Source organism: Ranitomeya imitator, chromosome 10 (genome assembly GCF_032444005.1).
Source record: "Ranitomeya imitator isolate aRanImi1 chromosome 10, aRanImi1.pri, whole genome shotgun sequence".
In the NCBI taxonomy this organism is placed as follows: Eukaryota; Metazoa; Chordata; class Amphibia; order Anura; family Dendrobatidae; genus Ranitomeya; species Ranitomeya imitator.
Window position 1 is genome coordinate 4,350,675 of NC_091291.1, and position 25,659 is coordinate 4,376,333.

Genomic DNA, 25,659 nt, shown 5'->3' on the forward strand with positions numbered 1-25,659 from the left:
ATGGCGGCACTTCTGCGGAGCATCGCCGTCATACCGCAACACAGGACGAGGAGGGGACAGGACGGAGTGCAAAGTATTTACCGGGCCAAGAGGCTGCTCCTCCAGACTTGGGGGCTTCATAACCGACAGAACTTTAGTCCCAAAAATCTCGATTGTTTGTGGATCCGCATCTCCGTCTTCCAGGGTCTGCAGGAGATAGAAGCCATCAAAAGGAGTGAAAAGTTGTGTGCAAATCCTTGTATGAGAAGAGTTCTGCGATTTACAGACTCACTAAATGTAATTCCATTCATTGACAGCAAGCAGAAACATGGAGGAAGTCGCAGAACTGTTCATTATAGGAGAACCGAGCTTTGGGCATCGGCCCGTTATAATGAGAAGTTTCAGGGGTCACACACGCGGGACCCCGGATCCTCACCCAGCCTGTAGACTCCACCATCTTCAGATCCATCAGGTCACCAATAGGCTGCCCGCCGAGGAGAGTGACGGCGTGACAGGAGGCCAGAGAATACAACAAGTGACCATCGGGGAGGGAACGCGCGTCGTGGACGATCGGCAGGAAGCTGATGTTCTCCAGGGGGACGACACCCCAAACATCCAGGCCTTCCTCAGTGAGGGTCCCGGTCTGTGGGCAGCCAAAAGGGTGAGAATTTATACTGACCCCCTGACAACTCCGCTCATAAATCCGAACTGACAAAAAAAAAAAAAAGCGTACCTTATCAAAGCAGACCATCTTGATCTTGCCGCTGACGTTGATGCGTGGGGGGCTGATGCAGAATATGCCCTTCTTCTTCAGCCGGCTCTGGGCGTAAATCGTTCCTACTGTCATGGCGGCCGGAAGAGCAGGTGGCACAATGATCGTGATGACATCCAGGGCTTTTATAATGATCTCAGAGACGGCAGCCTGCCCAGGAGACAGGGAGGGGATCAGCGTCACGTGCCAGGGGCACCGGCGGGCGGCACAGGACACCTACCTTATACAAGAGGTGGAGGATGATGCTGTAGATGGTGCCAATGATGGCTGCAAAAAAAGCGGGAGAAAGTGATCAGATCTGGAACCAGACACCCAGGACAGAGAGTAACGGATGTATTCTACCCCACGGCTGCTAATCAAAGGGGGGTGCAGGGACCGGCACCACGGCTGCTAATCAAAGGGGGGTGCAGGGACCGGCACCATAGCTGCTAATCAAAGGGGGGTGCAGGGACCGGCACCACGGCTGCTAATCAACAGGGGGTGCAGGGACCGGCACCACGGCTGCTAATCAAAGGGGGGGTGCAGGGACCGGCACCACGGCTGCTAATCAACGGGGGGTGCAGGGACCGGCACCACGGCTGCTAATCAAAGGGGGGGTGCAGGGACCGGCACCACGGCTGCTAATCAAAGGGGGGTGCAGGGACCGGCACCACGGCTGCTAATCAACAGGGGGTGCAGGGACCGGCACCACGGCTGCTAATCAAAGGGGGGTGCAGGGACCGGCACCACGGCTGCTAATCAAAGGGGGGTGCAGGGACCGGCAGCATATTTAGTGCTGAACCCTCACCGAATACGGCCAAGACAAGGACAAACCAGAGGGAGTCCCGGTAGAACTTGAAGCGGATGGGTTTGGGGTGCAGGATGGAGCTGATGAGATTTCCCTTCACACTGCAAAAGCCTAAAAGGAAAAAAGAAAAACAACAAAAGATTTACAAGTCTGAAAACATGTAAAGTGGATGTAACAGAACGTCCATCTCTGGACACAGGAGCGCAGCTCTGGAGGAGCGCAGCTCTGGAGGATCACACGGGTGTAACGATTCCCGGCTGTAGTCTCCTGCCGTCTGACCCATAACAATAATTCCCTTTTTCCTCCATCACTGATGGCGGGTCCTCATGTCATACCCGTCTTTACGACAACGGCGGTGACTTCCTTGTCCACGTAGCTCTTGGCCTGGAGGATTTGGGTTCCACAGAATAAAGTATGGCGGCGATGGGCGTCCGAGGAGTAAGGTGTATCCGCTGTAGAGGGGCCGTCAGGTAAGGGGGTCTTCATTTCGGGCACACTTTCACCTTTAAAAAAAAAAATAAATATCAAAAGGGAGCATTGTATGCAGTATAATGAAGTCTTGTGACGGCGGGGGATAGACGGCGGCCACTCACCGGTCAGCATGCTCTCATTCACCATACACTCCCCGGACAGCAGGGCGGCGTCACACGGCATCAACAGCGCCCCCGGAGGAAGGAGGATGCAGTCACCGGGAACCAGATCCATGGAGTTCACCATCAGCTCTTCTGAGAACGAGAGAAGGGGATGATGAAGATTCAGGTCTCACACACAATGGTGGAGCAGCACGGTCCGCAGCTACACACCCCACACCTGAGCCGCCACCACGCAACACCTACACCTGTGCACCATCATACCACCCTGTGGAGCTGCCATCCGGACCCTACTCCCGCGCCTGGGGCACCACCATCCGGACCCTACTCCCGCGCCTGGGGCACCACCATCCGGACCATACTCCCGCACCTGGGATGCCACCATCCGGACCATACTCCCGCACCTGGGATGCCACCATCCAGACCCTACTCCCGCACCTGGGATGCCACCATCCAGACCATACTCCTGCACCTGGGATGCCACCATCCGGACCATACTCCCGCGCCTGGGGCACCACCATCCGGACCATACTCCCGCGCCTGGGGCACCACCATCCAGACCATACTCCTGCGCCTGGGGCACCACCATCCAGACCATACTCCTGCGCCTGGGGCACCACCATCCAGACCATACTCCTGCGCCTGGGACGCCACCATCCAGACCATACTCCTGGGTCTGGGATGCCACCATCCGAACAATACTCCCACACCTGCGGCACCGCCATCCACAATCTACACCTGCGCCGCCATATAGAACCTGCACCCAAGCTGCTATTTGGACCCTACACCAGTGCCTGCGGCCTCCCAATTGAGACCCTAAATCCGTGTTTGCAGCAGCTCAATCCAGACCCTACACCGGTGCCTGCGTCCCCACTGTGCAAGCTGCGTACCTGTGCACCCCCACACCTGTCCTGCAGCCGCCCTCGCATCCTTCACACTATGTAGGATGGGCACTCACCTCCGGTCGCTCTTCGCACGGTCACGCTCACCGCCAGCTTCACCATATTGTGCAGGGTGACACTTTGCTGGGGAGACAGGAGCAATGCATTGTGGGATGTGAAGCGGCAGAACGATTCCCCATCTGATTATCGGGGTATATAATATACCGCCTGCGGAGGGGATGGAGGCAGCGGTGACCTCACCTTCCTGGTCTCGTACAGCGAGATGGTGATGGAGATGACGGAGATGACGATGATGCAGCCGGCGTAGTAGTAATATCCCTCACACAGCCACAGCACCACGCTGAACACTTGGAAGATGTAGAAGGGATTCAGGACCTGGCAGGAGAGACACAATCACCGAACGTGGGGGAAAGATGGCGCCGGACACAGCCTGGACGAGAGCGGGCACGAGGCGCAGGGAAGTCGGCACTCCGGGATCACGAGCAGCGGAGCAGAACTCACCTCGTCGACTAGAAGCTGCCCGTAGGATTTAACGGGGACGTCAATTTCATTAGGACCATAGATCAGCTTCCTGGGGGAAAGAAAATGGAGTCAATGGTTCATAAAGGACAAAGGAAGCCCGCAGCCTCCTCTCTAGCACTGCTGCCCTCCTCCCGGGGCCCACAGCCTCCTCCCCAGGTCCCACAGCCTCCTCTCCAATGCAGCCGCCCTCCTCCCGGGGCCCACAGCCTCCTCCCCAGGTCCCACAGCCTCCTCTCCAATGCAGCCGCCCTCCTCCCAGGGCCCACAGCCTCCTCCTCAGGGCCCGCAGCCTCCTCTCCAATGCAGCCGCCCTCCTCCCGGGGTTCACAGCCTCCTCCCCGGGGCCTACAGCCTCCTTTCCAATGCAGACGCCCTCCTCCCCAGGTCCCGCAGCCGCCTCCTCAGGGCCCGCAGCCTCCTCTCCGATGCAGCCGTCCTCCTCTCCAAGACCCACAGCCTCCTCTCCAATGCAGCCTCCTCTCCAATGCAGCCGCCCTCCTCCCGGGGCCTACAGCCTCCTCCTCAGGGCCCGCAGCCTCCTTTCCAATACAGACGCCCTCCTCCCCAGGTCCCGCAGCCTCCTCTCCAATGCAGCAGTCCTCCTCCCCGAGGCCCACAGCCTCCTCCCCTGGGCCCAGAGCCTCCTCTCCGATACAGCAGTCCTCCTCCCCAGGTCCAGCAGCCTCCTCCCCGGGGCCCACAGCCTCCTCTCCATAGCCTGCAGCCTCCTCCCCGAGTCCCACAGCCTCCTCCCCGGGGCCCACAGCCTCCTCCCCGGGGCCCAGAGCCTCCTCTCCGATACAGCAGTCCTCCTCCCCAGGTCCCGCAGCCTCCTCCCCAGGTCCAGCAGCTTCCTCCCCGAGGCCCACAGCCTCATCCCCAGGTCCTGCAGCCTCCTCCCCATGTCCAGCAGCCTCCTCCCCGAGGCACACAGCCTCCTCTCCATAGCCTGCAGCCTCCTCCCTGAGTCCCACAGCCTCCTCCCCGAGGCCCACAGCCTCCTCCCCGGGTCCCGCCGCTCACCTGTTATCGCGATCTGATTGGCTGAGGCCGGACTTATACTTATGAACCTCTCCGCACGTTAACCCTTCGTCCAGTGAACTGCGAGCAGAAATATTTGCAGTAATTTCCCGTGTGACCAGAAGACCTGTCATAGTAGCATGAAGTCTACAGGGAGCCCCCCGACCACCTTACCTGACTTTTATGAAGGCCATGGCCGCCGGTCTCCAGATGTAGCGCATCCCCTCGAACACAAAGTATCGCAGGATGTTCGCCTGAAAACCGCACACCCGGCGTTACTGACACGCAGACCCGAGGGGGCACAAGACCCCAATAATTCACACATTGATGATATTGGGACAGCTGTGGATGACGGCGGCTCCTCACCTCCTCCTTGTGGTGCAGCTGAATCGTGTCCTTGAAGTCCTCCTCTTCCCCAACTGCGAGAGCCACGCTGCCCCCCGCTGCGGACCCCAGCTGCCCGGCGTTGTCCACCTGCAGGCTGTGCACATCAGACATATTATCCCCGATGGACGCGCTTTACCTCCGCACGCCCACAACTGTGCCGCCATATAGGTTGTGTAGTGCTACAGACGCACCTGGGATCCACGCCGCGCTCCTCCCGCACCTCCACAATGCAGATCTGACCGAAGACATCCTGAAAGCACAGACGGCGGCGTTACCCCACGGGGGCGACAGGCAGGACCCCCCACAGTGACGGCCACTTACCTTCACCACCAGCGTGTCGGCCTCGGCCAGGGAGCAGCGGCGGCGGGTGGCCAGGACGAGGAGTCGAGGCTTCCAGTGGAAGAGGATGAGGGGGAGCCCCAGGGCGAGGACGCAGAGGACGTAGCAGACAACCGTGCGCCATCTTACTCTGCAGTACCCACAAAGCTCCTGCAAAAAGAAAGGGGGCGCACAGGGCGGGTCAGTCACCGGCTACGGGGGCGCGCTCACCGTACACTGTCGCCCCCCAGTATCACTCACCATGCGAGGCTTCGGGGTCCACACCGGCACCGTCCCGTAGCCGCTGCTCTGCCGGCTGCCCAGCAGCTCGCTGCTATCTGCGAACACAAAGCCCATAGTGTGAGTGCGGAGAACCCTGCAACTGGCTGATACCAGAGAGCAACAGCGGAGCAAGAAACTGAATCACCTGTGCAGCAAACACAGGGAGACCCTATAAAGACTGATACCAGCGAGCAACAGCGGAGCAAGAAACTGAATCACCTGTGCAGCAAACACAGGGAGACCCTATAAAGACTGATACCAGCGAGCGACAGCGGAGCAAGGAACTGAATCACCTGTGCAGCAAATACAGGGAGACCCTATAAAGACTGATACCAGCGAGCGACAGCGGAGCAAGGAACTGAATCACCTGTGCAGCAAACACAGGGAGACCGTATAAAGACTGATACCAGCGAGCGACAGCGGAGCAAGAAACTGAATCACCTGTGCAGCAAATACAGGGAGACCCTATAAAGACTGATACCAGAGAGCAACAGCAGAGCAAGAAACTGAATCACCTGTGCAGCAAATACAGGGAGACCCTATAAAGACTGATACCAGAGAGCAACAGCGGAGCAAGACACTGAATCACCTGTGCAGCAAATACAGGGAGACCATATAAAGACTGATACCAGCAAGCAACAGCAGAGCAAGGAACTGAATCACCTGTGCGGCAAATACAGGGAGACCCTATAAAGACTGATACCAGAGAGCAACAGCGGAGCAAGGAACTGAATCACCTGTGCAGCAAATACAGGGAGACCCTATAAAGACTGATAACAGAGAGCAACAGCGGAGCAAGGAACTGAATCACCTGTGCAGCAAATACAGGGAGACCCTATAAAGACTGATACCAGAGAGCAACAGCGGAGCAAGGAACTGAATCACCTGTGCAGCAAATACAGGGAGACCCTATAAAGACTGATACCAGCGAGCAACAGCGGAGCAAGGAACTGAATCACCTGTGCAGCAAATACAGGGAGACCCTATAAAGACTGATACCAGAGAGCAACAGCGGAGCAAGGAACTGAATCACCTGTGCAGCAAATACAGGGAGACCATATAAAGACTGATACCAGAGAGCAACAGCGGAGCAAGAAACTGAATCACCTGTGCGGCAAATACAGGGAGATCCTATAAAGACTGATACCAGAGAGCAACAGCGGAGCAAGAAACTGAATCACCTGTGCAGCAAACACAGGGAGACCCTATAAAGACTGATACCAGAGAGCAACAGCGGAGCAAGAAACTGAATCACCTGTGCAGCAAATACAGGGAGACCATATAAAGACTGATAACAGAGAGCAACAGCGGAGCAAGGAACTGAATCACCTGTGCAGCAAATACAGGGAGACCCTATAAAGACTGATACCAGCGAGCAACAGCGGAGCAAGGAACTGAATCACCTGTGCAGCAAATACAGGGAGACCCTATAAAGACTGATACCAGAGAGCAACAGCGGAGCAAGAAACTGAATCACCTGTGCAGCAAATACAGGGAGACCATATAAAGACTGATAACAGAGAGCAACAGCGGAGCAAGGAACTGAATCACCTGTGCAGCAAATACAGGGAGACCCTATAAAGACTGATACCAGCGAGCGACAGCGGAGCAAGGAACTGAATCACCTGTGCAGCAAATACAGGGAGACCCTATAAAGACTGATACCAGCGAGCAACAGCGGAGCAAGGAACTGAATCACCTGTGCGGCAAATACAGGGAGACCCCATAAAGACTGATACCAGCGAGCAACAGCGGAGCAAGGAACTGAATCACCTGTGCAGCAAATACAGGGAGACCCTATAAAGGCTGATAACAGAGAGCAACAGCGGAGCAAGGAACTGAATCACCTGTGCAGCAAATACAGGGAGACCCTATAAAGGCTGATACCAGAGAGCAACAGCGGAGCAAGGAACTGAATCACCTGTGCAGCAAATACAGGGAGACCCTATAAAGGCTGATACCAGAGAGCAACAGCGGAGCAAGAAACTGAATCACCTGTGCAGCAAATACAGGGAGACCCTATAAAGACTGATACCAGAGAGCGACAGCGGAGCAAGAAACTGAATCACCTGTGCAGCAAATACAGGGAGACCCTATAAAGACTGATACCAGAGAGCAACAGCGGAGCAAGGAACTGAATCACCTGTGCAGCAAATACAGGGAGACCATATAAAGACTGATACCAGAGAGCAACAGCGGAGCAAGGAACTGAATCACCTGTGCAGCAAATACAGGGAGACCATATAAAGACTGATACCAGAGAGCAACAGCGGAGCAAGGAACTGAATCACCTGTGCAGCAAATACAGGGAGACCCTATAAAGACTGATACCAGAGAGCAACAGCGGAGCAAGGAACTGAATCACCTGTGCGGCAAATACAGGGAGACCCTATAAAGAATGATACCAGAGAGCGACAGCGGAGCAAGAAACTGAATCACCTGTGCAGCAAATACAGGGAGACCCTATAAAGACTGATAACAGAGAGCAACAGCGGAGCAAGGAACTGAATCACCTGTGCAGCAAATACAGGGAGACCCTATAAAGAATGATACCAGCGAGCGACAGCGGAGCAAGGAACTGAATCACCTGTGCAGCAAATACAGGGAGACCCTATAAAGACTGATACCAGAGAGCAACAGCGGAGCAAGGAACTGAATCACCTGTGCGGCAAATACAGGGAGACCCTATAAAGAATGATACCAGAGAGCAACAGCGGAGAAAGAAACTGAACCACCTGTGCGGCAAATACAGGGAGACCCTATAAAGAATGATACCAGAGAGCAACAGCGGAGCAAGAAACTGAATCACCTGTGCAGCAAATACAGGGAGACCCTATAAAGACTGATACCAGAGAGCAACAGCGGAGCAAGAAACTGAATCACCTGTGCAGCAAATACAGGGAGACCCTATAAAGAATGATACCAGAGAGCAACAGCGGAGCAAGGAACTGAATCACCTGTGCAGCAAATACAGGGAGACTATATAAAGAATGATACCAGAGAGCAACAGCGGAGCAAGGAACTGAATCACCTGTGCAGCAAATACAGGGAGACCCTATAAAGGCTGATACCAGAGAGCAACAGCGGAGCAAGGAACTGAATCACCTGTGCAGCAAACACAGGGAGACCCTATAAAGACTGATACCAGAGAGCAACAGCGGAGCAAGAAACTGAATCACCTGTGCAGCAAATACAGGGAGACCATATAAAGGCTGATACCAGAGAGCAACAGCGGAGCAAGGAACTGAATCACCTGTGCAGCAAACACAGGGAGACTATATAAAGAATGATACCAGAGAGCAACAGCGGAGCAAGGAACTGAATCACCTGTGCAGCAAATACAGGGAGACCCTATAAAGACTGATACCAGAGAGCAACAGCGGAGCAAGAAACTGAATCACCTGTGCAGCAAATACAGGGAGACCATATAAAGGCTGATACCAGAGAGCAACAGCGGAGCAAGGAACTGAATCACCTGTGCAGCAAACACAGGGAGACTATATAAAGAATGATACCAGAGAGCAACAGCGGAGCAAGGAACTGAATCACCTGTGCAGCAAATACAGGGAGACCATATAAAGACTGATACCAGCGAGCAACAGCGGAGCAAGGAACTGAATCACCTGTGCAGCAAATACAGGGAGACCATATAAAGACTGATACCAGAGAGCAACAGCGGAGCAAGGAACTGAATCACCTGTGCAGCAAATACAGGGAGACCCTATAAAGACTGATACCAGAGAGCGACAGCGGAGCAAGGAACTGAATCACCTGTGCGGCAAATACAGGGAGACCCTATAAAGAATGATACCAGAGAGCGACAGCGGAGCAAGAAACTGAATCACCTGTGCAGCAAATACAGGGAGACCCTATAAAGACTGATAACAGAGAGCAACAGCGGAGCAAGGAACTGAATCACCTGTGCAGCAAATACAGGGAGACCCTATAAAGAATGATACCAGCGAGCGACAGCGGAGCAAGGAACTGAATCACCTGTGCAGCAAATACAGGGAGACCCTATAAAGACTGATACCAGAGAGCAACAGCGGAGCAAGGAACTGAATCACCTGTGCGGCAAATACAGGGAGACCCTATAAAGAATGATACCAGAGAGCAACAGCGGAGAAAGAAACTGAACCACCTGTGCGGCAAATACAGGGAGACCCTATAAAGAATGATACCAGAGAGCAACAGCGGAGCAAGAAACTGAATCACCTGTGCAGCAAATACAGGGAGACCCTATAAAGACTGATACCAGAGAGCAACAGCGGAGCAAGAAACTGAATCACCTGTGCAGCAAATACAGGGAGACCCTATAAAGACTGATACCAGAGAGCAACAGCGGAGCAAGGAACTGAATCACCTGTGCAGCAAACACAGGGAGACTATATAAAGAATGATACCAGAGAGCAACAGCGGAGCAAGGAACTGAATCACCTGTGCAGCAAATACAGGGAGACCCTATAAAGGCTGATACCAGAGAGCAACAGCGGAGCAAGGAACTGAATCACCTGTGCAGCAAATACAGGGAGACCCTATAAAGGCTGATACCAGAGAGCAACAGCGGAGCAAGGAACTGAATCACCTGTGCAGCAAATACAGGGAGACCCTATAAAGACTGATACCAGAGAGCAACAGCGGAGCAAGGAACTGAATCACCTGTGCAGCAAATACAGGGAGACCCTATAAAGGCTGATACCAGAGAGCAATAGTCTGCGCACATCTCGCCGCTGCGGACACCAGTGATCAGGAGTGAAGTCCAGAAAGGAACAAAGAACGCGCCGAGGACCCAGACAGAGAATGCTGAGGGTTGTAGTCCGCGAGGGATCTGCATCCTCCTCACAAGCAGAGTAGTATCTCTGTGGTCAGAATGGCTGATAACAGAGAGCAATGGCTCCTCAGCGAGTCATCACAGGGGAGGGCACGAGGCTCCGCTTCATGATCCGGGCGCGACTTCCATAATCAGCGACCACTAATCCAATCATCACATCCGATCCGGCCTCACTACAACGACTGCATCCGGCGAGTACTACAAGTCCCAGCATCCTGCGCTGTGTGCACAGGGGACGTCCACAGGACCCTCCCTGTGACAACAGCAGGCGAGTACTACAAGTCCCAGCATCCTGCGCTGTGTGCACTGGGGACGTCCACAGGACCCTCCCTGTGATGACAGCAGGCGAGTACTACAAGTCCCAGCATCCTGCGCTGTGTGCACTGGGGACATCCACAGGACCCTCCCTGTGATAACAGCAGGCGAGTACTACAAGTCCCAGCATCCTGCGCTGTGTGCACTGGGGACGTCCACAGGACCCTCCCTGTGATGACAGCAGGCGAGTACTACAAGTCCCAGCATCCTGCGCTGTGTGCACTGGGGACATCCACAGGACCCTCCCTGTGATAACAGCAGGCGAGTACTACAAGTCCCAGCATCCTGCGCTGTGTGCACTGGGGACGTCCACAGGACCCTCCCTGTGATAACAGCAGGCGAGTACTACAAGTCCCAGCATCCTGCGCTGTGTGCACTGGGGACATCCACAGGACCCTCCCTGTGATAACAGCAGGCGAGTACTACAAGTCCCAGCATCCTGCGCTGTGTGCACTGGGGACGTCCACAGGACCCTCCCTGTGATGACAGCAGGCGAGTACTACAAGTCCCAGCATCCTGCGCTGTGTGCACTGGGGACGTCCACAGGACCCTCCCTGTGATGACAGCAGGCGAGTACTACAAGTCCCAGCATCCTGCGCTGTGTGCACTGGGGACGTCCACAGGACCCTCCCTGTGATGACAGCAGGCGAGTACTACAAGTCCCAGCATCCTGCGCTGTGTGCACTGGGGACGTCCACAGGACCCTCCCTGTGATAACAGCAGGCGAGTACTACAAGTCCCAGCATCCTGCGCTGTGTGCACTGGGGACGTCCACAGGACCCTCCCTGTGATAACAGCAGGCGAGTACTACAAGTCCCAGCATCCTGCGCTGTGTGCACTGGGGACGTCCACAGGACCCTCCCTGTGATAACAGCAGGTGAGTACTACAAGTCCCAGCATCCTGCGCTGTGTGCACTGGGGACGTCCACAGGACCCTCCCTGTGATAACAACAGGCGAGTACTACAAGTCCCAGCATCCTGCGCTGTGTGCACTGGGGACGTCCACAGGACCCTCCCTGTGATGACAGCAGGCGAGTACTACAAGTCCCAGCATCCTGCGCTGTGTGCATCGGGGACGTCCACAGGACCCTCCCTGTGATGACAACAGGCGAGTACTACAAGTCCCAGCATCCTGCGCTGTGTGCACTGGGGACGTCCACAGGACCCTCCCTGTGATAACAGCAGGCGAGTACTACAAGTCCCAGCATCCTGCGCTGTGTGCACTGGGGACGTCCACAGGACCCTCCCTGTGATAACAGCAGGTGAGTACTACAAGTCCCAGCATCCTGCGCTGTGTGCACTGGGGACGTCCACAGGACCCTCCCTGTGATAACAGCAGGCGAGTACTACAAGTCCCAGCATCCTGCGCTGTGTGCACTGGGGACGTCCACAGGACCCTCCCTGTGATAACAGCAGGCGAGTACTACAAGTCCCAGCATCCTGCGCTGTGTGCATCGGGGACGTCCACAGGACCCTCCCTGTGATGACAGCAGGCGAGTACTACAAGTCCCAGCATCCTGCGCTGTGTGCACTGGGGACGTCCACAGGACCCTCCCTGTGATGACAGCAGGCGAGTACTACAAGTCCCAGCATCCTGCGCTGTGTGCACTGGGGTCGTCCACAGGACCCTCCCTGTGATAACAGGCGAGTACTACAAGTCCCAGCATCCTGCGCTGTGTGCACTGGGGACGTCCACAGGACCCTCCCTGTGATAACAGCAGGCGAGTACTACAAGTCCCAGCATCCTGCGCTGTGTGCACTGGGGACGTCCACAGGACCCTCCCTGTGATGACAGCAGGTGAGTACTACAAGTCCCAGCATCCTGCGCTGTGTGCACTGGGGACGTCCACAGGACCCTCCCTGTGATAACAGCAGGTGAGTACTACAAGTCCCAGCATCCTGCGCTGTGTGCACTGGGGACGTCCACAGGACCCTCCCTGTGATGACAGCAGGTGAGTACTACAAGTCCCAGCATCCTGCGCTGTGTGCACTGGGGACGTCCACAGGACCCTCCCTGTGATAACAGCAGGTGAGTACTACAAGTCCCAGCATCCTGCGCTGTGTGCACTGGGGACGTCCACAGGACCCTCCCTGTGATAACAACAGGCGAGTACTACAAGTCCCAGCATCCTGCGCTGTGTGCACTGGGGACGTCCACAGGACTCTCCCTGTGATGACAGCAGGCGAGTACTACAAGTCCCAGCATCCTGCGCTGTGTGCACTGGGGACGTCCACAGGACCCTCCCTGTGATGACAGCAGGCGAGTACTACAAGTCCCAGCATCCTGCGCTGTGTGCACTGGGGACGTCCACAGGACCCTCCCTGTGATAACAGCAGGTGAGTACTACAAGTCCCAGCATCCTGCGCTGTGTGCACTGGGGACGTCCACAGGACCCTCCCTGTGATGACAGCAGGCGAGTACTACAAGCCCCAGCATCCTGCGCTGTGTGCACTGGTGACGTCCACAGGACCCTCCCTGTGATGACAGCAGGTGAGTACTACAAGTCCCAGCATCCTGCGCTGTGTGCACTGGGGACGTCCACAGGACCCTCCCTGTGATAACAGCAGTGACGTCTGTTTGCACGGAGTCCGGTCATAATTCAGCCGATATCAGGAGAGGAAACCGGAGTAAGAAACAGAACAGGAGCAACGCCAGGTACAGAGATCAGCGCAGCAGTGTAAAGCACGAGAGCAGGGAAAAGGGGCGTCACCAACGTGGATCAGTGATGTAATGTATGTACACAGTGACTGCACCAGCAGAATAGTGAGTGCAGCTCTGGGGTATAATACAGGATGTAACTCAGGATCAGTAATGTAATGTATGTACACAGTGACTGCACCAGCAGAATAGTGAGTGCAGCTCTGGGGTATAATACAGGAGGTAACTCAGGATCAGTAATGTAATGTATGTACACAGTGACTGCACCAGCAGAATAGTGAGTGCAGCTCTGGGGTATAATACAGGAGGTAACTCAGGATCAGTAATGTAATGTATGTACACAGTGACTGCACCAGCAGAATAGTGAGTGCAGCTCTGGAGTATAATACAGGAGGTAACTCAGGATCAGTAATGTAATATATGTACACAGTGACTGCACCAGCAGAATAGTGAGTGCAGCTCTGGGGTATAATACAGGAGGTAACTCAGGATCAGTAATGTAATGTATGTACACAGTGACTGCACCAGCAGAATAGTGAGTGCAGCTCTGGGGTATAATACACGATGTAACTCAGGATCAGTAATGTAATGTATGTACACAGTGACTGCACCAGCAGAATAGTGAGTGCAGCTCTGGGGTATAATACAGGATGTAACTCAGGATCAGTAATGTAATGTATGTACACAGTGACTGCACCAGCAGAATAGTGAGTGCAGCTCTGGAGTATAATACAGGAGGTAACTCAGGATCAGTAATGTAATATATGTACACAGTGACTGCACCAGCAGAATAGTGAGTGCAGCTCTGGGGTATAATACAGGAGGTAACTCAGGATCAGTAATGTAATATATGTACACAGTGACTGCACCAGCAGAATAGTGAGTGCAGCTCTGGGGTATAATACAGGAGGTAACTCAGGATCAGTAATGTAATATATGTACACAGTGACTGCACCAGCAGAATAGTGAGTGCAGCTCTGGGGTATAATACAGGAGGTAACTCAGGATCAGTAATGTAATATATGTACACAGTGACCGCACCAGCAGAATAGTGAGTGCAGCTCTGGGGTATAATACAGGATGTAACTCAGGATCAGTAATGTAATAAATGTACATAGTGACTGCACCAGCAGAATAGTGAGTGCAGCTCTGGGGTATAATACAGGAGGTAACTCAGGATCAGTAATGTAATGTATGTACCCAGTGACTGCACCAGCAGAATAGTGAGTGCAGCTCTGGGGTATAATACAGGATGTAACTCAGGATCAGTAATGTATGTACACAGTGACTGCACCAGCAGAATAGTGAGTGCAGCTCTGGGATATAATACAGGATGTAACTCAGGATCAGTAATGTAATATATGTACACAGTGACTGCACCAGCAGAATAGTGAGTGCAGCTCTGGAGTATAATACAGGATATAACTCAGGATCAGTAATGTAATCTATGTACACAGTGACTGCACCAGCAGAATAGTGAGTGCAGCTCTGGAGTATAATACAGGATGTAACTCAGGATCAGTAATGTAATGTATGTACACAGTGATTGTACCAGCAGAATAGTGAGCGCAGCTCTGGGGTATAATACAGGATGTAACTCAGCATCAGTAATGTATGTACACAGTGACTGCACCAGCAGAATAGTGAGTGCAGCTCTGGGGTATAATACAGGAGGTAACTCAGGATCAGTAATGTAATATATGTACACAGTGACTGCAGCAGCAGAATAGTGAGTGCAGCTCTGGAATATAATACAGGATGTAACTCAGGATCAGTAATGTATGTACACAGTGACTGCACCAGTAGAATAGTGAGTGCAGCTCTGGGGTATAATACAGGAGGTAACTCAGGATCAGTAATGTAATGTATGTACACAGTGACTGCACCAGCAGAATAGTGAGTGCAGCTCTGGAGTATAATACAGGATGTAACTCAGGATCAGTAATGTAATGTATGTACACAGTGACTGCACCAGCAGAATAGTGAGTGCAGCTCTGGGGTATAATACAGGATGTAACTCAGGATCAGTAATGTATATACACAGTGACTGCACCAGCAGAATAGTGAGTGCAGCTCTGGGGTATAATACAGGATGTAACTCAGGATCAGTAATGTAATGCATGTACACAGTGACTGCACCAGCAGAATAGTGAGTGCAGCTCTGGAGTATAATACAGGATGTAACTCAGGATCAGTAATGTAATGTAGGTACACAGTGACTGCACCAGCAGAATAGTGAGCGCAGCTCTGGAGTATAATACATGATGTAACTCAGGATCAGTAATGTATATACACAGTGACTGCAGCAGCAGAATAGTGAGCGCAGCTCTGGGGTATAATACAGGATGTAACTCAGGATCAGTAATGTATATACACAGTGACTGCAGCAGCAGAATAGTGAGCGCAGCTCTGGGGTATAATACAGGCTGTAACTCAGGATCAGTAATGTAATGCATGTACACAGTGACTGCACCAGCAGAATAGTGAGTGCAGCTCTGGAGTATAATACAGGATGTAACTCAGGATCAGTAATGTATATACACAGTGACTGCAGCAGCAGAATAGTGAGCGCAGCTCTGGGGTATAATACAGGATGTAACTCAGGATCAGTAATGTATATACACAGTGACTGCAGCAGCAGAATAGTGAGCGCAGCTCTGGGGTATAATACAGGATGTAACTCAGGATCAGTAATGTATGTAATGTATGTACACAGTGACTGCACCAGCAGAATAGTGAGTGCAGCTCTGGGGTATAATACAGGATGTAACTCAGGATCAGTAATGTAATGCATGTACACAGTGACTGCACCAGCAGAATAGTGAGTGCAGCTCTGGGGTATAATACAGGATGTAACTCAGGATCAGTAATGTATGTACACAGGGACTGCACCAGCAGAATAGTGAGTGCAGCTCTGGGATATAATACAGGATGTAACTCAGGATCAGTAATGTAATAAATGTACATAGTGACTGCACCAGCAGAATAGTGAGTGCAGCTCTGGAGTATAATACAGGATGTAACTCAGGATCAGTAATGTAATGTATGTACACAGTGACTGCACCAGCAGAATAGTGAGTGCAGCTCTGGGGTATAATACAGGATGTAACTCAGGATCAGTAATGTAATGTATGTACACAGTGACTGCACCAGCAGAATAGTGAGTGCAGCTCTGGAGTATAATACAGGAGGTAACTCAGGATCAGTAATGTAATATATGTACACAGTGACTGCACCAGCAGAATAGTGAGTGCAGCTCTGGGGTATAATACAGGAGGTAACTCAGGATCAGTAATGTAATATATGTACACAGTGACTGCACCAGCAGAATAGTGAGTGCAGCTCTGGGGTATAATACAGGAGGTAACTCAGGATCAGTAATGTAATGTATGTACACAGTGACTGCACCAGCAGAATAGTGAGTGCAGCTCTGGGGTATAATACAGGAGGTAACTCAGGATCAGTAATGTAATATATGTACACAGTGACCGCACCAGCAGAATAGTGAGTGCAGCTCTGGGGTATAATACAGGATGTAACTCAGGATCAGTAATGTAATAAATGTACATAGTGACTGCACCAGCAGAATAGTGAGTGCAGCTCTGGGGTATAATACAGGAGGTAACTCAGGATCAGTAATGTAATGTATGTACCCAGTGACTGCACCAGCAGAATAGTGAGTGCAGCTCTGGGGTATAATACAGGATGTAACTCAGGATCAGTAATGTATGTACACAGTGACTGCACCAGCAGAATAGTGAGTGCAGCTCTGGGATATAATACAGGATGTAACTCAGGATCAGTAATGTAATATATGTACACAGTGACTGCACCAGCAGAATAGTGAGTGCAGCTCTGGAGTATAATACAGGATATAACTCAGGATCAGTAATGTAATCTATGTACACAGTGACTGCACCAGCAGAATACTGAGTGCAGCTCTGGAGTATAATACAGGATGTAACTCAGGATCAGTAATGTAATGTATGTACACAGTGATTGTACCAGCAGAATAGTGAGCGCAGCTCTGGGGTATAATACAGGATGTAACTCAGCATCAGTAATGTATGTACACAGTGACTGCACCAGCAGAATAGTGAGTGCAGCTCTGGGGTATAATACAGGAGGTAACTCAGGATCAGTAATGTAATATATGTACACAGTGACTGCAGCAGCAGAATAGTGAGTGCAGCTCTGGAATATAATACAGGATGTAACTCAGGATCAGTAATGTATGTACACAGTGACTGCACCAGTAGAATAGTGAGTGCAGCTCTGGGGTATAATACAGGAGGTAACTCAGGATCAGTAATGTAATGTATGTACACAGTGACTGCACCAGCAGAATAGTGAGTGCAGCTCTGGAGTATAATACATGTATGTACACAGTGACTGCACCAGCAGAATAGTGAGTGCAGCTCTGGGGTATAATACAGGATGTAACTCAGGATCAGTAATGTATATACACAGTGACTGCACCAGCAGAATAGTGAGTGCAGCTCTGGGGTATAATACAGGATGTAACTCAGGATCAGTAATGTAATGCATGTACACAGTGACTGCACCAGAATAGTGAGTGCAGCTCTGGAGTATAATACAGGATGTAACTCAGGATCAGTAATGTAATGTAGGTACACAGTGACTGCACCAGCAGAATAGTGAGCGCAGCTCTGGAGTATAATACATGATGTAACTCAGGATCAGTAATGTATATACACAGTGACTGCAGCAGCAGAATAGTGAGCGCAGCTCTGGGGTATAATACAGGATGTAACTCAGGATCAGTAATGTATATACACAGTGACTGCAGCAGCAGAATAGTGAGCGCAGCTCTGGGGTATAATACAGGATGTAACTCAGGATCAGTAATGTAATGCATGTACACAGTGACTGCACCAGCAGAATAGTGAGTGCAGCTCTGGAGTATAATACAGGATGTAACTCAGGATCAGTAATGTATATACACAGTGACTGCAGCAGCAGAATAGTGAGCGCAGCTCTGGGGTATAATACAGGATGTAACTCAGGATCAGTAATGTATATACACAGTGACTGCAGCAGCAGAATAGTGAGCGCAGCTCTGGGGTATAATACAGGATGTAACTCAGGATCAGTAATGTATGTAATGTATGTACACAGTGACTGCACCAGCAGAATAGTGAGTGCAGCTCTGGGGTATAATACAGGATGTAACTCAGGATCAGTAATGTAATGCATGTACACAGTGACTGCACCAGCAGAATAGTGAGTGCAGCTCTGGGGTATAATACAGGATGTAACTCAGGATCAGTAATGTAATAAATGTACATAGTGACTGCACCAGCAGAATAGTGAGTGCAGCTCTGGAGTATAATACAGGATGTAACTCAGGATCAGTAATGTAATGTATGTACATAGTGACTGCACCAGCAGAATAGTGAGTGCAGCTCTGGGGTATAATACAGGAGGTAACTCAGGATCAGTAATGTAATGTATGTACACAGTGATTGTACCAGCAGAATAGTGAGTGCAGCTCTGGAGTATAATACAGGATGTAACTCAGGATCATTAATGTAATATATGTACACAGTGACTGCACCAGCAGAATAGTGAGTGCAGCTCTGGAGTATAATACAGGATGTAACTCAGGATCAGTAATGTAATGTATGTACACAGTGATTGTACCAGCAGAATAGTGAGCGCAGCTCTGGGGTATACCGGTTACTCTTCCTCGGAGCTGGTGACGGTTCTGTATTGGATCCTGGGAACTCTAATATTACAGGAATCTGTGATCCGTGACGCCATTGAGGAGATTGCTGTCGGGCTGCATTCATCTCAGCATTGGAACGTGACCTGAATGTATGGCTATGAAGTAGCAGGGCCTGGCCCGCTGACACTTCTGGTCTACGCACATACCAGGCCATTACCTGCTCTCCGCCTCAGTCTATACGTCGCCCATAATGCAGATTCCAGCAGAGGACGGAGGGCTTATGGCACAGATCAGTCCATATAGCGAGGTCGCTGGCAGGACCCCGAGGGGCACATTGGAAGGACCCTTAAGAGCCCGAGTCCGGCCATCCCGAGGCCACAGTCTTCATACAGGCCGGCACTCTTACACCCAAACATTAAAGTTTTACTCACTTTTATAGCGCCATCATATACCGAAGCGCTGTAAGACTGTCCCCATCGGGGCCCACAATCAACACGGAGAAAACTCCAAAAAAAACAAGGAGAACGTACAAACCCGGGCAAATGTTATGGCACAAAGTTCGCCCCGAGTTTCTTGTGTTTCCCCAACACTCCAGACACATAGTGACAAGCAATGTAACAAGTAAGGCCCGATGGGGACAGTGATGATGTCTGTACAGCGCTGCGGTATATGATGGCGCTATGTAAATATAATAAATACTAAGTCACCATCAGAGTTCTAGTCATCGCCTCCGGTATCAGATGTGCGACCGCCCCGTCCACGCTCACCTGTGTCAGCCGCCGATCACACGGATCACTGGTGGGCGGCCGGGGACACGACGGTTCTGCTCCACCTGCGCTGCACAGCTCCGGGGAAACAGGTGTCAGACTGCAGCGACAACCTGAGCACACAAGAAATGCGACTGATCACACCCACTGCTCAAACCGCCACATGGCAGCCACGGAAAGCTGCAATACAACCGGTTTTTCCATCTGACCTCAGAGTATAAAGATGCAGATACCAGAAGGGAGGAACGCGGGCAAGAAAAGGAGGCCGAGACACAAATCCTGGCAAATACAAGCCAAGACCAGGACATGATCACCAGCGTCACCGAGAAAGTATATTACACCAGTACACAGCAGGAGAAAAGGAGACCACAACATGACTGCTATAATACCGCCCCTACATGCAAGAGTAGAACTACTATAATACTGCTCCTATGTACAAGAATATATCTACTACAATACTGCTCCTATGTACAAGAATATAACAACTACTATAATACTGCCCCTATGTACAAGAATATAACTACTATAATACTGCTCCTATGTACAAGAATATAACTACTATAATACTGCTCCTATGTACAAGAATATAACTACTATAATACTGCTCCTATGTACAAGAATATAACTACTATAATACTGCCCCCTATGTACAAGAATATAACTACTATAATACTGCCCCCTATGTACAAGAATATAACTACTATAATACTGCCCCCTATGTACAAGAATATAACTACTATAATACTGCCCCTATGTACAAGAATATAACTACTATAATACTGCCCCCTATGTACAAGAATAGAACTACTATAATACTGCCCCTATGTACAAGAATATAACTACTATAATACTGCCCCCTATGTACAAGAATATAACTGCTATAATACTGCCCCTATGTACAAGAATATAACTACTATAATACTGCTCCTATGTACAAGAATATAACTACTATAATACTGCCCCTATGTACAAGAATAGAACTACTATAATACTGCTCCTATGTACAAGAATATAACTACTATAATACTGCTCCTATGTACAAGAATATAACTACTATAATACTGCCCCTATATACAAGAATATAACTACTATAATACTGCTCCTATGTACAAGAATATAACTACTATAATACTGCTCCTATGTACAAGAATATAACTACTATAATACTGCTCCTATGTACAAGAATATAACTACTATAATACTGCTCCTATGTACAATAATATAACTACTATAATACTGCCCCTATGTACAAGAATAGAACTACTATAATACTGCCCCCTATGTACAAGAATATAACTACTATAATACTGCTCCTATGTACAAGAATATAACTGCTATAATACTGCTCCTATGTACAAGAATATAACTACTATAATACTGCCCCTATGTACAAGAATATAACTACTATAATACTGCCCCTATGTACAAGAATATAACTACTATAATACTGCTCCCTATGTACAGGAATATAACTGCTATAATACTGCTCCTATGTACAAGAATATAACTGATATAATACTGCCCCTATGTACAAGAATATAACTACTATAATACTGCCCCCTATGTACAAGAATATATCTACTATAATACTGCTCCTATGTACAAGAATATAACTACTATAATACTGCTCCTATGTACAAGAATATAACTACTATAATACTGCCCCTATGTACAAGAATATAACTACTATAATACTGCCCCCTATGTACAAGAATATAACTACTATAATACTGCTCCTATGTACAAGAATATAACTACTATAATACTGCTCCTATGTACAATAATATAACTACTATAATACTGCCCCTATGTACAAGAATAGAACTACTATAATACTGCCCCCTATGTACAAGAATATAACTACTATAATACTGCTCCTATGTACAAGAATATAACTGCTATAATACTGCTCCTATGTACAAGAATATAACTACTATAATACTGCCCCTATGTACAAGAATATAACTACTATAATACTGCCCCTATGTACAAGAATATAACTACTATAATACTGCTCCCTATGTACAGGAATATAACTGCTATAATACTGCTCCTATGTACAAGAATATAACTACTATAATACTGCCCCTATGTACAAGAATATAACTACTATAATACTGCTCCTATGTACAAGAATATAACTACTATAATACTGCTCCTATGTACAAGAATATAACTACTATAATACTGCTCCTATGTACAATAATATAACTACTATAATACTGCCCCTATGTACAAGAATAGAACTACTATAATACTGCCCCCTATGTACAAGAATATAACTACTATAATACTGCTCCTATGTACAAGAATATAACTGCTATAATACTGCTCCTATGTACAAGAATATAACTACTATAATACTGCCCCTATGTACAAGAATATAACTACTATAATACTGCCCCTATGTACAAGAATATAACTACTATAATACTGCTCCCTATGTACAGGAATATAACTGCTATAATACTGCTCCTATGTACAAGAATATAACTGATATAATACTGCCCCTATGTACAAGAATATAACTACTATAATACTGCCCCCTATGTACAAGAATATAACTACTATAATACTGCCCCCTATGTACAAGAATATAACTACTATAATACTGCTCCTATGTACAAGAATATATCTACTATGATACTGCTCCCTATTCTATAGGCGGAATAATCTGGTCATCGCGTCTTGTCTGCCTTTCACACTATTCGGGATGTATATGGCGGTTGGTTATAACTTTAGAAGTGAGGAGCGGATCAGGATTAGGGATTCTTAGCGGAGACATAACTATCACTCCCAGGCTTCTCTGTCAGAGGACGCTGAGGGTTGTATCAGGTATCCGCAGATATAGCGGGCGCAGTAGTCGGCATGACGTCAGGTCCTGAACCTTAGGTCGGTACTATGGGGTGGTAACACTTTTGGAGGGTTCATGTACAGAGCACAAACGCTATCCCCCACCTTCCATAGGGACGGACATCCCCGATTGTGGCGGCTGAGCGGACCCCCATAGAAAGCGCAGTCAGGAATCCGAGATCCAGAAGGAATCATTGTGGGGTCAGGTCCATGACCCCAGCGGATGATTGGAATTCCCCCACATACATGTTACATCCGTGCTCCCCCAGGCCCTGGTGGCCCCATTACCAGATCTCGCCACAGGATCTACAGGATCCCCAGAATCTGACCGCGACTGGAATCAGTGGCAGGAGTTCTTCACTATCCAATCAGCGGCATTAATAACGTGTTCCTGACCCGCGGAGACGATAACGAGCTTCCGCCAGTCAATCATTAACCCAAATCTACTGAGCGAGGAGGAAGCGGGATCTCGCGGATTACAGGACGGAAAACGGCTTAAAGGGACAGCGGCTGCTTTCACCAGCTGATTACCCCGCACTCCCACTTGTGCACGAAGGGTTTTATCAAGGGTTAAAGGCAAAGTCTTCCCACTAGGAATGGATAGTAATAAATGTTAAAGTGAAAGCTCAGATGCCACCGTTCATGGCGACCCGCTCATCATCGCATTACCGCCAGCCATGTGCGCACCGCAGTGCTCCGCCAGTACGAGGTATAGCGCTGCGCACCAGGCGGAAGAGGCCGACGATCCGGCCAGCAGACAACGGAGGACACCAGGCTGGACCCAGGACCGTTGTGTGGTCACTGGATGTCATGGGATACAACCCCCCGCCATAGGCGCACAGGTCCTGGAACACAACCCCCCGCCATAGGCGCACAGGTCCTGGAACACAACCCCCCGCCCCACAGGTCCTGGGACGCAACCCCCCGCCCTGGGCGCACAGGTCCTGGAACACAACCCCCCGCCCCACAGGTCCTGGGACGCAACCCCCCGCCCTGGGCGCACAGGTCCTGGGACGCAACCCTCCACCCGCCACAGGCGCACAGGTCCTGGGACGCAACCCTCCACCCGCCACAGGCGCACAGGTCCTGGGACGCAACCCTCCACCCGCCACAGGCGAACAGGTCCTGGGACGCAACCCTCCCCCCGCCACAGGCGCACAGGTCCTGGGACGCAACCCTCCACCCGCCACAGGCGCACAGGTCCTGGGACGCAACCCTCCACCCGCCACAGGCGCTCAGGTCCTGGGACGCAACCCTCCCCCCGCCACAGGCGCCCAGGTCCTGGGGCACAACCACCTCTTGCCACAGGCGCCCAGGTCCTGGGGCACAACCACCTCTTGCCACAGGCGCCCAGGTCCTGGGGCACAACCACCTCTTGCCACAGGCGCCCAGGTCCTGGGGCACAACCACCTCTTGCCACAGGCGCCCAGGTCCTGGGGCACAACCACCTCTTGCCACAGGCGCCCAGGTCCTGGGGCACAACCACCTCTTGCCACAGGCGCCCAGGTCCTGGGGCACAACCACCTCTTGCCACAGGCGCCCAGGTCCTGGGGCACAACCACCTCTTGCCACAGGCGCCCAGGTCCTGGGGCACAACCACCTCTTGCCACAGGCGCCCAGGTCCTGGGGCACAACCACCTCTTGCCACAGGCGCCCAGGTCCTGGGGCACAACCACCTCTTGCCACAGGCGCCCAGGTCCTGGGGCACAACCACCTCTTGCCACAGGCGCCCAGGTCCTGGGGCACAACCACCTCTTGCCACAGGCGCCCAGGTCCTGGGGCACAACCCCCCTGGCCCGGGCGCCCAGGTCCTGGGGCACAACCCCCTGGCCCGGGCGCCCAGGTCCTGGGGCACAACCCCCTGGCCCGGGCGCCCAGGTCCTGGGGCACAACCCCCTGGCCCGGGCGCCCAGGTCCTGGGGCACAACCCCCTGGCCCGGGCGCCCAGGTCCTGGGGCACAACCCCCTGGCCCGGGCGCCCAGGTCCTGGGGCACAACCCCCTGGCCCGGGCGCCCAGGTCCTGGGGCACAACCCCCTGGCCCGGGCGCCCAGGTCCTGGGGCACAACCCCCCACCACAGGCGCACATGTCCTGGGGCACAACCCCCGCCCCGGGCGCAAAGGTCCTGGGGCACAAATCCCCTCCCCCCCCCCGGCGCACAAGTCCTGGAAGACAGTCTAAGAAACCCAACAATTGCAGTGCCTGCCCCTGAGAGCAGCAGACGGCTGGGGAGGGCACTGCCAGGAAAGAGGAAGCTGTGAATACAATGCATCACCCCTCCCGAGAGATCGCCCTGACACGCACCATACGCTCTGGGGGGCAGGTGTGCGGCCGCCTCGATCATGGGGTCCAGCTCATTTTATTTTTAATTAAAAGAGTTTCTCAGTTTGTTGCCCAAAGGCTTAACCCCAAAACAAAGTGGTCCGTACTCACTCCCCGCCGCTGCGCTGGGTCCCAGTGTCTGCTGACAGGACTGCAGCGGTAATGTCACCACCACTGGACAGGACCGCTGCTGCCAATCACAGAGCGCAAGCAGTCTGACACTGTCTACATCAACATGACCACGGGGCTCAGTGATTGGCTGCAGCGAGCAGTAGTTGTGATGTCACCACTGAGTCATATCAGCGAAGATGGGGGGGGGGGGGCAGCCTGAGAAGATGGAACATTCCGGTAATCAAAAAAAGAAACGTGTCCTTAAAGGGCCGCCACACAATCTGCATCAAATACCATCTATTACTCCCTGTTATCAGCCATTACTGGGGACGGTGATTACACTGGGATGAGTGGTGGGAGGTGTAGAGATCCCCTGGATTACTGTAGATCTCCTGTACTATTATACCTGCAGACCCTTCCATCCATTAATGCCGGATATTGGCGGCGTCCGGGCAGGTATCGGCAGACGTGGCATCAGCAGACGTGGCATCAGCAGACTGGCATCAGCAGACGTGGCATCAGCAGACGTGGCATCAGCGTGGCTATCCCCTCG

At 51.3% G+C, this 25,659-nt stretch overlaps 1 protein-coding gene across 8 annotated transcripts in view; it reads right to left on the reverse strand.

The window, feature by feature from the left end:
* Positions 1 to 25,659, reverse strand: part of ATP13A2 (ATPase cation transporting 13A2) — a 41,713-nt gene that overhangs the window by 11,340 nt on the left and 4,714 nt on the right. For 3 of the 8 annotated variants that reach the window (XM_069741913.1, XM_069741917.1, XM_069741912.1), the window contains exons 2-17: positions 5,539 to 5,615; positions 5,281 to 5,448; positions 5,151 to 5,209; positions 4,939 to 5,053; positions 4,747 to 4,826; positions 4,576 to 4,653; positions 3,532 to 3,601; positions 3,271 to 3,405; positions 3,087 to 3,153; positions 2,132 to 2,263; positions 1,874 to 2,041; positions 1,539 to 1,649; positions 972 to 1,018; positions 713 to 901; positions 416 to 622; positions 82 to 186 (exon numbers count right to left, since the gene is read on the reverse strand). In XM_069741913.1, the coding sequence (XP_069598014.1) occupies positions 82 to 186; positions 416 to 622; positions 713 to 901; positions 972 to 1,018; positions 1,539 to 1,649; positions 1,874 to 2,041; positions 2,132 to 2,263; positions 3,087 to 3,153; positions 3,271 to 3,405; positions 3,532 to 3,601; positions 4,576 to 4,653; positions 4,747 to 4,826; positions 4,939 to 5,053; positions 5,151 to 5,209; positions 5,281 to 5,448; positions 5,539 to 5,615 (1,808 nt within the window). Of the gene's footprint in view, positions 1 to 81; positions 187 to 415; positions 623 to 712; positions 902 to 971; positions 1,019 to 1,538; positions 1,650 to 1,873; positions 2,042 to 2,131; positions 2,264 to 3,086; positions 3,154 to 3,270; positions 3,406 to 3,531; positions 3,602 to 4,575; positions 4,654 to 4,746; positions 4,827 to 4,938; positions 5,054 to 5,150; positions 5,210 to 5,280; positions 5,449 to 5,538; positions 5,616 to 19,820; positions 19,936 to 25,512; positions 25,568 to 25,659 lie in introns of those variants that run through there. The other 5 variants (XM_069741920.1, XM_069741919.1, XM_069741914.1 and 2 more) reach the window with 4 other exon arrangements.